Source organism: Lolium rigidum, chromosome 6 (genome assembly GCF_022539505.1).
Source record: "Lolium rigidum isolate FL_2022 chromosome 6, APGP_CSIRO_Lrig_0.1, whole genome shotgun sequence".
In the NCBI taxonomy this organism is placed as follows: Eukaryota; Viridiplantae; Streptophyta; class Magnoliopsida; order Poales; family Poaceae; genus Lolium; species Lolium rigidum.
In genome coordinates, this window is record NC_061513.1 from 310,613,139 (window position 1) to 310,627,595 (window position 14,457).

Sequence of the window (14,457 nt, forward strand, 5' to 3'; positions counted from 1 at the left end):
GGTAATGAGCATATATAACCATATAGCTAAAAAGTAGCTGAAGATAAAACAAAAACAGTGAGAGACTAACTTGGTAGCCATAGTGATATTCTAGAGATAAAAAGGAGAGCATGGGTTAAGGGGCTCTTTAATTAACCTCTAAAAGTCATCATCCTGTTTGGTAGTTGATGCATTTCATCAGGCGGCAGGCAGGCGTTCTTGCAGGTTGCAACACACAGAGGCAGCACGACACATCGATTCTGTTGAAATAAAACTCTAGAAGAATAGAACACATATCTATATCCGTTATTCATTGCCACCCTCTCTCGGGCCTAAAATAAATCAGAAGATCATCACATATGACCTTGTACGGTTGGAAAACAACGAAGCTATGAAGTTGGGTTTGCAAATTTACTTTATCGAAGATGAAGTAAAACTATATGCCCAGGCCGGTAAGATTTGTGTGAGGATCTAAAATTGGAGAATAAACATGATATGGCGGAGGGAGCCGCCAAAGCATGCACGTAGATATGTACCTGATGGGTCTGTGCGACTGTGCTCGCCGCCGCCATTGATGCACAGCTGGTAAGTACTTGGCATAGACGATTGCACCTGTGGGCGACGACTCGACAGAGATACCAGAAACTACGAACCTGAAGAATTCATGGGGGTCCATGGAGGGTGATTTTAGGCCTAATCAGAGAGAGAAAGAGATTGGTAAGAGGCGGATGGTAATCATGTGCATATGATGTTGGCCTCTAAAATATAGTAGCCAGGAGATCCCGAGACAGAAGATGAAGAGAACAAAAGGCAATTATTGTTGATGCCTGAGATGCTCACGACAGTTGTAGAAGGAAGACGAAGGGGAAAGGGAGAGTTGGAACGGCCGTACATATTCATGCATCATGTTGTTCATTTGTTTTCTCTAAAACAAATTGATAAGGCACTCGGTTTGCTTGGTAAAACAGTAAATTTAGATGGCTGAGGTGGACCAATCAAAGGCTTGCTGATGTGGATACCTTGCATGTTAAGAGAAATCACTTAGTGGGTTGCTCCTATTTAGATATTATAGATACCCCGCTTGTAATGAATTAGCAAAAATTTGGAAGTGTTGTCCTCCGCAGACAATTTTTTTCTAGAAAAAGTCATTTTGCTATCTTTATTGATTTGAAAAAAAAATAGTTAGCTCGCTTACAAGAGCATTCAGAATGAAATTAGGAGTTCATCGACCCAGATACTTGCAGAATTTGAACTAAAAGCATTCCTAGCTAACTCTTGTGCTACAGCATTGGCCTCTATACTAAACTAATTGATCCAAACTCTACCAAAATCACTCCATAAAATAGAACCATCATCATAAAATGTTGCTGATGTCGTCGATGAGAAACCACCTTGCACCATTGTCTCCGGCACCTCAATACAATCAGTTTGGGCAGTGAAATTGTTGAACCCCACCTATTGTGCCAGCGCAAGTCCTTCCCTAAGCGCATATGCCTCATGACGACTTGATCTTTGGATCAATCTGACTTGATCTTTGGATCAATCCGACTTGTCTAACTCTTTGATATAACCAGTGCTAGGCGGTTCATCATCTCCATGCTCTACGATAGGTGAAACCTAGTGTGTGTCCAACAGAACTTCAAGCGACTAACTAATTAAGCACAAGTCCCACATGTGGATCACATCTGATTTCATTGCAATAGTTCATACATGAGTATTTAATATTATAGATACAAGTGGGAAATTGGAACCTCTAGGACACCATTTATAGCAGGGCCGGCTTCTCCCTCCGTTGTCGAATCTCTTCGATGTGTCCCTTTCAGTGTAGAAGTTGAGCTCCTCTTGCATAAGCTCTGGGTGCTCACGGAGAAACCTCTCCTTAGTCGCCTTGTAGGGCTCGCGTGTGCGCATCTGTAGGTACACCCAACGATTCTGGCGCTCCTGCTCAGGTCACCATCCGGATCTTCGGACCAAGGAACTCCGCCTCTTTCAAGCTCCCCCCTCTCCCCATGTTGGTGATCTCTGCAGCCCAGCACCCGGGTTGTCAATGCTACTTTTGACGCAGCTGTGTGGTGGCAACCTATGGTGAGCGACTGTAGTGTGGTACACATGGTGAAAGTATAGGGGAATGCGTGGTGAGAAACTACGTGGCCGGATCAGTCGGTGTTAAGGCACGACGGTAGGAATCGGCGATGACACCCGACATCAGGGGCGGTTGCACGCATTAGGGGCTTGAAAATTGAAACAAGGGTGTTGCCACTTTCCTAGCAGAAGGAGCAATCAGATTTCTGTTTCTCACGATATTACCTCCGTTTTATAGAATAATGCCTTTTTTTTGGAAAAGTCAATCTAAGTAAAATTTAACTAAACTTTTATAAAAAAGAACCAGGATATTATATATAGATCAGATGAAAATATATTTCATGATTAATCTAACGACGTTGAGTTTTAATTATACATATTAACAATTTTTAACTAAAAACTTGGTTAAATTTAAGCCTTATTCATCAAAATAGAGGTACAATTTTATGTAACTAGTCCGTACTATTTTGAATTACTTTGTACCACTTTCAGATTGCAAAGGAGAATTGTCTTGTAGTCAGACACTAGTGGTGGCGGAGGAGCACGGGCCTTGTGCATGACCCCGGTCAAAACGAAGCAAAATGACCAGTCGGTTCGCAGCAAAACAAGCAGGACTCGTCTCGACTCTGCCGCTTGCTGCTCTCGGCAATACGCGCACGCCACGTGCCATCTCCACCATCTTTTCCCTGTCCCATCACAGACGCAAGGCGCGCGGCGGCGGCGGCGGGCATGGCGGGGGAGGTGAGCAAGGAGGCGCTAGAGAGCATCCTGGTGCATGCCATGTTCGCCGCGAAGACCGTCCGGCCCCAGCGCGACCGCCTCCTGGAGGTCCGGCGCCGGCTGCAGCAGCAGCTGAAACCCAGCGACGACGACATAGCGGCCGGGCTCAGGGAGTCCGCGCTTGACGCCGAGCACATCCTCCCCAACCTCGCGGCCACGCTCAACAACCTCGCCGTCGAGCGGATGAAGTTCGCCGTCACCATGAAGCACTGCGACCTCGCCAGCGAACTCTCCAAGGTCTACTACGACGGCATGAAGGACAGCGCCCGCGCCATCGCCGCCTGCCTCGAGCTGGCAGCCGAGAGCGGCGCCCGCCTGGATCTCATCCCGGCCTTCGCCGCCATGCCCGACGAGCAGCTCCACGACGCGCTCCTCGCGCAGCAGCGCCTCCCCGCGCGCCCGACCACCCAGACCGAGGCCTTCGCCCGCGTCGAGGCCGCCTTCTACGCCGTCAGGCTGTGCAAGGAGCACCACATCCTGAGCTGCATCGAGCACCTCGTCGGCGTCCGCGCAACCCCCGTCACCGACGAGCCCGAGGACCCGGTCGACGCCTGCACGGAGCATGTCGCCAAGACCGACCTCTCGGACCCTGCCCCGGCCACCCGCGAGCCCCCTCAGGCGGCGGCCAACCGCAGCGTGGACGTGGACAAGGCGCGCGACTACCTCGACCGCGCGTGCACCCTCGCCAGCCTCGCCGTCAAGCACATCGACCTCGCCGTCGCCGTCATCTCCACCTTCCTCCACCCCAACAAGGTCGCCAGCATCTCCGAGTTCACCGACACAGCCGCCTCCATCTCCGAGGTTCGTCCACGACCTACCTGGCTTAATTTGCTGCTAGCGCTAGATCTGTCCGTCGATGCGCATCTGCATATTGTTAGATTAACTGGTTCGTTTTGCTCACTTCACTGCAGGATCATTTTCTCCAGGTCACTTCTGTCTTTGATTGATTCCGGGCAACGTAATGTGATTGCGTGCTGTGGGCTATCCAATTGCAGAAACCACCCACTTCTGAATTTGTTATATCGGAGATGCCATGTTTTCTGATGTTATTTGTTTCCAGTTTGGTGGATTCATGTTCTGCAGTAATCTGGTTATGATTCATGATGGTCACCAAGAAATTCATGAACTGCATCCATATCTTTGGACAACAATTCTGAATTGTGATATCGGAGATGCCATGTTTTTTTTATGTTATTTGATTTCCTTCCTGGGATATCTGTCGAGTCATTAATGTATCCCGAGTTTGTTAAACTCGTGTTGTGCAGTATTCTGGTTATGGTCCATGATTGCCACCAAGAAATTCATGAACTTCATGATACATAGTATGATAGAAGTATTAGAGTATGATAGTAGTATTCTGGCATTTTTGATGGACAAATTGAATACGGATCTTATTTGCTGAAAGCAAATTTTTTCTTACATGTTACTTTCAAATCGGCAATTTCTACGAGTCTCTACTTGTTGAGTGGCATATCAATATTTTTAGGCCAATATATTGAATTTTACATAGTAGGAATTTTATGCCAAACTTATTTTTAATTGTAATTATATATAACTCGCTAGGAATCTCCGATGTCGTAACATCGGTGATCTAGAATTTTTTAGGCCAATATATTTAATTTTACATATATAACTCTCCAGGAATTTATGCCTAACTTATTTTTAATTAATTTGGATCGAAGGAAGTAGTAACATTGGTGATCCAGAAAACAATACATCGATGTTAAACATGGAAAACGGTAGTGAGGCAAGCTATATATATGTTTATTGCATGCATTCTTTGATAACTTGGCTGAGTTCGACCGATGCTCCGATGGCTTGATCCCCTGCTGAAGTTGTAGTGTCATGGCCTTTCTCAAAATTGTACTTCCTTTGTTTCAGTAGACAATGCGCATATTTTTAGTTAGAAGTGAACATGTTGTCAGTTTCACCAATTTTATAGGAAGAATTTAAACATCTATACATTATGTAAATACATTCTATGATGGGTTTATTGATGCTGTTGATATTTATATTTTCTTCTATATTATGTACGACCTGTTTATAAGATGGAGGGAGCACATTAGGGAGCATGATCCTGGTGACGTGGGGTAGCCCTGACAATGTCCATGGTTGATAGACTTATGTTTTGGGGAAAGAGTTGCGCTGACAATTTAGTCTGTTGAGAAGCAAAAGAGATCGAGGTGCAATTTATCCAGGTTTAGGCCCCCAGAACCTTACTTCCTGCTTGTCTGTTCTTGATTATCTCTGAAGATGGTTAGAATGTCGTCGTGACGGCTATGGTGTTCTAGATTCTAGATTGGTTGTTTTCTCCTCGGCGTCCCCTCCTATCCTTTATATAGGAGGCTAGATGACCATGTATTGTGACCAGGTCAGTTACAAAGTAGAAGATGAACTCTTTGGTTCCTTGATTTGAGCATGTCCTTGTTCTGCACATTATGAACATGGGTCTTGAACGCTTCATACTTGTGAGTTTGTCTTAAGTTTCTTGGTCTTTAGGAGGTTGTCACGTGTGCCTTCAGTTACACCCCACCAGGTATGTTGGTGGGCCCTCGAAGGGTCGTCGTACCTAAGTCATCGGGTGAAAAGAAGCAAAAGGCGAGACAATAGAGAGGTTTGCTACATGATGGATGGAGGAAGAAGAAGAAAGACGTGGGCATTTTGGTCGTGCATGTGCGGTTCGTACAACGTAACTACCCAATTGAAAACGTCAAAAAAAGAAAGATGGGGGCATTTTGGTCTCCCAACGGTCATTCTCCAAGTGAGCAAGCCATTAGTGAGTAACAACATTTTTAACACCTTATCTAGCATTTGCATTTGAACGTTTTCAAATTACAAAAGGAGAATTGTCTTGTAGTGACACAATTGGTGGCGGAGGTAGGAGGAAGCAACCGAACTTGTGCGTGACCCCGGTCAAAAGGAAGAAAGGCTGTGGCAGTGGGCCCAGGCTGCAGATCCTATCACCTGCAAAGCCAACAGCCAATAGGCCACGGATCACTTCCATTTTTCCTTTTCTTCGGCTCTTGTCTTCTTCCTTCCTTCCCCATGCTCAACTCAGACAGAGAGAGGCGAGGCGAGAAGAAGCGGCGGCCATGGCTGGACAGGTGAGCAAGGAGGAGGTCGGGACCGTCCTCATGCAGGCCATGCTCGCCGCCAAGAACCTCCGGCCCCAGCGCGACCGCCTCATGCAGCTCCGGCGCCGCCTGCAGCAGCTGAGCCCCGGCGAAGACGACAAGGCCGCGGTCCAGGAGCTCGCCACCAACCTCTTCAAGGTCTACTACATCGGCATCGAGGCCGGCGCGCGCTCCATCGCCACCTGCCTCGAGCTGGCGGCCGAGAACGGCGCCCGCCTCGCCCTCAACCCCGCCTTCGCCGTCATGCCCGACCAACACCTCTACAGCGCGCTCCTCACGCAGCGGCTCCCCGCGCGCCCCACCACCCAGAAGGAGGCCTTCGCCCGCGTCGAGGCCACATTCTACGCCGTGAAGCTGGCCCAGGAGCACTACCTCCCGCGCTGCATCGAGCACCTCGTCGGCGACCGCCCGCCCCTCGTCACCGACGAGTTCTCCGACGACGGCAGCGAGGACGAGGAAGAGGACGACCCGGTCGCCGCCGTCACCGAGGGCCTCGCCAAGACCGACCTCTCCGACGCGGACCCTGCCCCGACCGCCACCGGCGAGCCCCCTCAGGCGGCGGCCAGCGGCAGCGTGGACCTGGACAAGGCGCGCACGTACCTCAACCACGCGTGCACCCTCGTCAGCCTCGCCGTCAAGCACATCGACCTCGCCGTCGTCGTCCTCTCCAGGTTCGTCGACCCCGAGGAGGTCGCCAGCCTCTCCGACTTCACCGACAAATTCGCCTACATCTCCGAGGTACGTCCACTATCTTCCTGGCTTCGCTGCCACTACATCTGTCCATCGATGTGTACCTATCACCTTGCAGTGCATGAACTGATCTTTGATCTAGTCACTAATCCGATTCATTTTCTTCACTTCACTGCAGGACGGACCCTATCCAGCATCAGACTGAGTGATTCGCCTGATCGAGGCTGTGTGTGAGACGATGAAGGGGGTGGGATCCCTTGCATTGTTCATCCAAGCCGACCGCTCATTTACATCGTTTTCTAGTTTGCAACGCTATAATTCAGAAGCTAGTTTAATTTCTGGACCTCAATGGTTTTCTTAGCTTGATTTCGAGTAATCCTAATGTAATCGTTACCTGCATTTATCTGTGTGGACGATCAAATTTGCAGCAGCCCATCTCAGAATCGTGATATCGGAGATGCTATGTTTTAATCATGTTTTGCAATGTTATTTGGTGCCATTCTGAGGGTAGCCATCGATCATAATGTTTCTCCATTCTGGTAAAATTGTGTTATGCAGTATTCTTGTTTTAATCCATCTGATAGCTAGTCACCAAGAAACTCATGACTGCATGCTACATATTTGGTTGAATATGGATCTTTGTTTGCCCAGAAACAAACTTATCTCCTGAGCAGCATGACTGCACAGGGGAGGGGAACACTCGTCTAGATCGTACCTTAAATCCTTTTACAATCGTAGCCAGCGTCGAAGAAATTGCAAGTGATGCCATCCGGATTTTTATTAATCACAATGAAAAACTTTGATTAACTTAAACAGCATAACTCATGAACATTTCTTAGGCTTAAGAGCTAAAGCAAAATTTTCATATTATTTTCAAGTTGGCAAAAATAAAATCTGCAACTGCCAATGGAGGATTGCGGATTTTAGGCCAAGGTAGGCCAATATTTAATTTTACATATAAAATTTGGGTCAAGTAATTTTAATTCTTTTTATCATATCTACTTCGTGGGGAAATTTTATAAAACACGACCAGTAGGCACCGCGTAGGGCATATTATAATTCTTATAGAATCAAAGACCTTCTAGTAGGCCCTCTCTTTAGACCCCGAGACCTGCAAAGTAGGTAAATAAAAATGCATCAGATGGAGTTAAGGAATGAAATAGATTCAGCAAATGAAGTGGGTTCATAAAAAACTCAATTTACGGAAAAAATGGAAAAAAAAGAGAAAGCATTGTTTTCTTTTCTATTTCATTTATCGTGTTTCTTTCTCATTTAGCAAATGTCTCCTACTTCATGGTACACTAGGACAACCGACATGGGGTGGGGTAGGGGGCCGTCGACGGCCGGAGCTGGGGCATTAACACCCGTTGCCGATGGTCGAAGCTCGCAGTCTGCCGCTGATGCTTTTTAACGTTTGGACGGCTACTGCTCGCAGATCGATGAGTATGTTGCGCCACCGTTGCTCTCCTACGGAGAATGAGGTCGTCATGCCAGCATTAGGGCTCGCACATGTGGACAGTGGGCGCCTTGGTGGCGTAGCTGCTCCCACTTGGGGACGGTGGGCACCGCGCCGGTGGTGCTGCTCACGGACCGCCGTCACTTACCACGCGCAGGGAATACGGCGCCACTCCGCCGGTGCTCCTCGCCGACCGTGTAAACATCATGGAAGGCAGGGTGGCAACGCGCGGAGCTGGAGGTAGGGAAAGGGCAGCACAGCGTGGGAGGTAGGGCAAGGGCGTTAAAGGGGAGCGAGGTCGGTTGATATGGCCGGAGATTCGACAACACGGCAAAGAGAAACTCCGTTGGTTTGCCAATGGTGAGGCTAGGCGGTGCGGGACTGTCGGTGGCGGGGCAGGGCGGTGGCAGGTTGGTGGCCGACACCCACGATGCATTTGGAGATTAAGGTAGAAGGTGACTACAGCTTGGAAAGGCGAAAAAGGTGGGATCGTATTGTCAGTGAGACTACTACTGTGAGATTTTTCTTCTCAAGTGAAAAAACAGGTATATGGTTTAATTTAGATCGGAATTCGTAAGTTCAGGACATAAACAGATGGGATTTGGAGTTGAGGGTTTATTTCGCTAAACCAGTTCAAGTTCAGGGTTTGAAGTGGACTTCTTTTTCTTCTAGAAGATTGTACCTGTATTTGTGTAACAGCTTATTCAAATCTTTAGCTAGATTTGAACGTTTCCAAACTACAAAACGAGAATTGTCTTGTAGTAAGGGCATCTCCAGCGGCGCGACGCAAACGGTCGCTCAGCGACCGTTTTCGTCCGCCGTGACCGGAAATGCGTCTGGGGCCTGCTCCAGCGGGGCGACACAAAGTGACCGGGCTGTCCGCGAAGACGCAAACCTGGCCTAAATATGCGCCAGGTTTGCGTCTCCCGCGCGGAGTGTCTGCCAAAAAAGACGTAGGACCCGCTCGTCAGTGGCAGGAGGCCGATATTATTCCCGCCACTGGCCATTCCCCGCGCGAAATTGCAAACTAGACCGGCGCGAGCAGTCCAGAAGCGATGGACGTCCTCGCCGCCGCAGCCACCGCCATGGATGCGGAGAAAATCCTCGGCGCGAGCAAATCCAATGGCTGGACATCGATGCCAAAAAGGCAGACGCCGAGGCCAAATTGCGTGCAGAAGACACAAGGATCATGCTTGCCGACTTGAGCTTCCTTCTCCCCGCAACTTCTGTTGCTGGCTTCCTTCTCCCCGGACTCAAACTCAGAGAGAGAGAAAGACCAAGGCGAGAAGAAGCGGAGGCCATGGCTGGACAGGTGAGCGAGAAGGATCTCGGGATCATCCTCACGGAGGCCATGCTCGCCGAGAAGAACATCCGCCCCCAGCGCGACCGCCTCCTGCAGCTCCGGCGCCGGCTGGAGCAGCTTAGCCCAGCGCCGACCACGAGGACCGGATCACGGAGCTCGCCCGCGACCTTTTCGACGTCTACTTCATCGGCGTCGAGTACGGCGTGAGCGTCCTCGCCACCTGCCTCAAGCGGGTCAACCTCGCCTTCGCCACCATGCCCGACGAGCAGCTCCACGACACGCTTGTCGCGCAGCACCTCCCCGAGCGCCCAACCACCCTTATCGAGGCCTTCTCCCGCGTCGAGGCGACCTTCAACGCCGTCAGAGCATCTCCAGCCGTTTGGGCTCCCCACGCCCAAATCCGGCGATATTGTCGTCCGGATTGGAGGAAAATTTGGCCTGGGGAGGCCCATCTTCCCAGCCGCGAGCCCAGGATGGATGTAACGGACTTCGGCAAATTCAGACAAAATTGGCGAGTTCGTTCAAACATAAGCGAATTTTAATGATATTTAACATATAGAGGCGAGTTCGTGCATAAATAGGCCGAATTCGTACATATATTTGAATTCGGCGATTGGCAAACTAAACTTAAACTAAATAGCGGCCTACTACATGCCGAAATGCTACGCGGCCTATTTGAATTCGTGGAAGCTACGCTGCCTGCGAATGCTGACCGGCGGCAGGCTTTTACAGCGCGCGGAAGACGATGCGATGAGGACGACGATCGTGGTCTCTCGCCGGCAAGTTGGGGCCACCAGACGCGCGGGAAGTTTCCTCGACGTTTCGCGCGCTTTCGTTTCGTCCGGAGTCCCCGACCGCTCCTCGGGGGGCCGGGGATGGCGTGGGATCGCCGGATGAATTTAGGCCCAAATTCGGACGAAAAAGAGGAACCGGAGACGCGACTGGACCGAATTACGCTGTCCGGATGGAAAAAAAACGTCCCTCGAGGGCCTAGTCGGGGAAACGAGTGGAGATGCTCTCAGGTTCTCCAGGACCACCACATCCCGCGCTGCATCGAGCACCTCGTCGGCAAACGGCCACCCACCGTCGACGCTGTGTATAAAGACTTCGCCAAGACCGTCCACGCGCACAAGGCCCCTGCCGCCGACACTACCCTGGACCTGGGCAAGGCGCGAGACTACCTCGACCGTGCGTGCACCCTCGCCGACCTCGCCGTCACGCACATCGACCTCGCCGTCGTCGTCATCTCCAGCTTCATGGACCCAAAGGAGGTCGCCAGCCTCTCCGAGTACACCGACAAACGCGTATACATCTCTCAGGTGCGTGCACTACTTACTCGATTTGCTACTACTACATCTGATCTGATCTGTATCAATCCCACTATATCCCCTGCTCTATCAATATCCAATTCTTCTGTTCACTTCACTGCAGGATGGACCTTATCCATCAGACTGAGAGATGATTCAACGACGTGCTTCACCTGGTCGAGGACGTGCTTCAAAGCCTTTTTAATTTACCGTCGATTTCTGTTTTCCAAGTTGCAACCCTATAATTCAGTTATGTTCTGTTAGATCAAGCTGTGGTACTATCTAGCTAGTTTTATTTCTGAACTGCCGTGGTTATCGGATTGATTCTGGGTAATGTAATGTACCTGCATCTATATGTGTGGGCGATCGATGTTTTCATTCATGTCCTGTGATGGCATTTGCTCCTATCCGTGGATTTCTATCGATAGCATGTCTTCTCAGTTTGGTATAATCTTTTTCTTCATTATTCTGGTTGTGATCAATGATGGATTGATGATAATTAAGAAATTCATGCATATCACTGAAGATGGAACTTTTCCTGGCTGTGTGATCCATGATGATAACCAAGAAACCTTTTGTCTGCAATGTAGCATTCATGTACTGTAATAACAACGGAGCGTTTCATCAGCAAACTGGCTTTTACAAGGGGGTCATGCAGTTAGTGTTTGTGTCAACCCGTTATCAATTCCATTTTAGTGTACGTTGCGAGTAGTCACATTTTGTCGCGCCGAGGAAAACCTGTAGTTTTTCAAAATTTAAGCATAAAAGAGGTAGTTTTATGCTAAGAACTCTTGAGAAGTGACATGTGTAGTACGGTGCATGATACATTTTGGCACTTTGTGTTAGTACTAAACTACAATAGAAAGCACAATTTTCAAATTTTCATCTACAACTTTCATTTACAAAGACAATTGTCTTGTATTGGCATTGTAGTTCAAGTTTATAAGAGAAAACCTACACAACTTATTTGCTAGTATATGTTAATACTCCCTCCTATTTATATCAACAGTCGCTAAGGAGGATGCATTTAGACACATTTTTAGTATTAGATACATCCATATTAGCAACAAGTAATACAAATCGGAGGTACAATTTTTTTTATAGAAACAACAGTTGGAATGCAGTCAGCTACTAATGCAAAAGTACATCTATTTTGATGGTTAAAGAAATATTACACACTAATGAGTTATCAAAGTCATTGGCCATTGTTAGTATGATAAACCAACATTATGAACATTTACAATACTAAATCAGAATCAATTGTACTGCTATGTTCTAAAATATAATACATCTAGAAAAGCATAGAAAAAATATTACCTATGTTTTAAATTATAAGATGCATTTGTTCAAACTTGTTAAATTTTTTTATAAAGGAAATATATTAATATCAAAAGATACCAATTCCACCCAGCCTCTGCAACAACGTCCCACCCTAGTGACAGTACAGATGCACACAGCCAAAAAAGATAGAAATGCATAGAAAAACTATTACCTATGTTTTAAATTATAGGATTCATTTGTTCAAACTTGTTAAAAAAATTATTGATAAAGGGAATATATTACTATCAAAAGATACCAATTCCACCCAATCTCTGCAACAACGTCCCACCCTAGTGGCAGTACGGATGCACACAGCCAAATAAGATAAAACAAAACTAAGAAAAAAAATCCCGCTACAGCATTCTAGACCTAGCAACAACAATACAGCCACCACCTTGACAACACCTGAAATACAGAATCTCCAAAAGCGACGCCTCCAAGAAGGGAACAGTGCACCTGCACCATCATCGCTCGACAAAAAGGTCTTAGATTTTCACCCTGAAGATAGTCCCCACTCTCGAAACAATGCCTCCAACAAGGTCATTGCCAGACACAACCAGTTAAGACTAGACCCTGGGTTTTCACCCTGAAAGGTAAGACTCTCAACTTCACATGTGCTGCCGTCCCCATTTGCATACCACTGCTGTGAAGCCCGGAGCGCCAAGCAAGTCCCTTAGCGTCACGGAGACTCGAACCTCCTTTAGCCAATCCACCAATTCGGCCTTCATGATATTCCTTCTTATGACTTCACTGTGGACCAAAAAGTCAGTTGATGCCAACACAGAATAGAGCTTCGCGCCGCTCCCTCCAGAACCAAACGGTCGGATTAAAAATATGGGTGCACGCGTCCGAATACCACCTGATCCAGCAAACTCCAGGCAAAAGATGAACTGTTCCATTCGCCGATGGAGCTTTCCGGAACTCATCTCTCCAGCTAGATCAAGGCAAACTGGCCTCTAGTAGATCTTCATCTTCGCTTGCGAGAAAGCTGAGGACCGCCACCAATACAAAGCAAGACCAGCAGCCCCCTGATGACCCACAAGTATAGGGGGTGTATCGTAGTATCTTCGATAAGTAAGAATGTCGATCCCAACGAGGAGCAGAAGGTGTTGACAAGCAGTTTCGATGAAGGATTCACTGTAAATGCTCACAGACAAGTATTCAGGGGGTTTTGATGTAACAGTTGAATAAAGTACTAGTAAGTAAAATGCGAGAGAAATAATTGCAGCGAGTGGCCCAATCCTTTTTAGCACAAAGGACAAGCCGGTTTGTTTACTTATAATGACCAAACGTTCTCGAGGACACACGGGATTTTAGTCTAGTGCTTTCGCTACATACGGCTAAATAATCTTCATTGTTATGATAAGTGTTGTGTGGGTGAACCTATGCTAATGTACCGCCCTTCCTAGGACTAAATACATACTTGTGATTATACCCCTTGCAAGCATCCGCAACTACAAGAAAGTAATTAAGAATAAATCTAACCACAGCCTTAAACTCCGAGATCCTGCGATCCCTCCCGCATCGATATACCAACGGGGTTTAGGTTTCGTCACTCCGGCAACCCCGCAATTAGCAAACGAATACAAGATGCATTCCCCTAGGCCCATAAATGGTGAAGTGTCATGTAGTCGACGTTCACATGACACCACTAGAAGAATAACACCACAACTTAAATATCACACCATTGAATATTACTCAACCATAGTTCACTACTAACATTTAGACTTCACCCATGTCCTCAAGAACTAAACGAACTACTCACGAGACATCATATGGAACATGATCAGAGGTGATATGATGATGAATAACAATCTGAACATAAACTTGGTTCAATGGTTTCACTCAATAGCATCAACAACAAGTATAGATCGATACCGGGAGAGTTTCCCTATCAAACAATCAAGATCAAACCCAAATTGCTACGGCGGTGACGAGGTGCTGCGGAGGAGATGGCGGTGATGATGGTGGAGATGATGATGATGATGATGGTGATGATGTCCAGCTCGATGTCGGTGACGATGGCGTCGATTTCCCCCTCCCGAGGGAATTTCCCCGGCGGATTCCTCGCCCGCCGGAGAGCTCTTTTCTCTCCGGTGTTCTCCGCCCCGCGAGGCGGCTGTAACTCTTCGTGAGGTACCCTCTCCGGCTTAGGTCTTCGGGACGAAGGGTTTGGCGAAGAAAAGGAGGCGAAAGGGGTCGTGGGCCCCTCACACCACATGGCGGCGCGGCCGGGGCCCGGGCCGCGCCGCCCTAGGGTGTGGGCCCACCCCGGCTCCTTCCGGCTCCTCCTTCCGGCTTCCTTCGTCATCTTGAAAAATAGGATTTTTGGTATAATTTCCTTCCACGAGTTGATCTTCCGAAATATTGCGTTCGACGGTGCTTTTTCCAGCGAGAATCCTGGCT

The 14,457-nt window shown here is 48.1% G+C and overlaps 2 protein-coding genes and 1 pseudogene across 2 annotated transcripts; all 3 read left to right on the forward strand.

The window, feature by feature from the left end:
* Positions 1-2,790: 2,790 nt before the first annotated feature.
* On the forward strand, positions 2,791-3,788 carry LOC124664582. The gene is made up of 4 exons (XM_047202065.1): positions 2,791-2,940; positions 3,049-3,351; positions 3,451-3,642; positions 3,753-3,788. The coding sequence occupies exons 1-4, from the start codon at positions 2,791-2,793 to the stop codon at positions 3,786-3,788; spliced, it is 681 nt and encodes a 226-aa protein (XP_047058021.1).
* A 2,145-nt stretch (positions 3,789-5,933) lies between these two features.
* Positions 5,934-6,889, forward strand: LOC124660887. The gene is made up of 3 exons (XM_047198725.1): positions 5,934-6,390; positions 6,496-6,713; positions 6,844-6,889. Exons 1-3 carry the CDS (start codon positions 5,934-5,936, stop codon positions 6,868-6,870), a joined length of 702 nt encoding a protein of 233 aa, XP_047054681.1. The 3' UTR covers positions 6,871-6,889.
* A 2,532-nt stretch (positions 6,890-9,421) lies between these two features.
* On the forward strand, positions 9,422-10,941 carry LOC124665592 (annotated as a pseudogene).
* Positions 10,942-14,457: the final 3,516 nt, after the last annotated feature.

Excerpts from the sequence above, each read along its gene's own strand:
- LOC124664582 (XM_047202065.1), top strand. The coding sequence starts at position 2,791 with ATGGCGGGGGAGGTGAGCAAGGAGGCGCTAGAGAGCATCCTGGTGCAT. Across the intron at positions 3,352-3,450 it reads AGCACCTCGTCGGCGTCCGC|CCCCCTCAGGCGGCGGCCAA; the intron begins GCAACCCCCGTC and ends GCCACCCGCGAG. Across the intron at positions 3,643-3,752 it reads CAGCCGCCTCCATCTCCGAG|GATCATTTTCTCCAGGTCAC; the intron begins GTTCGTCCACGA and ends ACTTCACTGCAG.
- LOC124660887 (XM_047198725.1), top strand. The coding sequence starts at position 5,934 with ATGGCTGGACAGGTGAGCAAGGAGGAGGTCGGGACCGTCCTCATGCAG. Across the intron at positions 6,391-6,495 it reads CGTCGGCGACCGCCCGCCCC|ACCCTGCCCCGACCGCCACC; the intron begins TCGTCACCGACG and ends TCTCCGACGCGG. Across the intron at positions 6,714-6,843 it reads AATTCGCCTACATCTCCGAG|GACGGACCCTATCCAGCATC; the intron begins GTACGTCCACTA and ends ACTTCACTGCAG.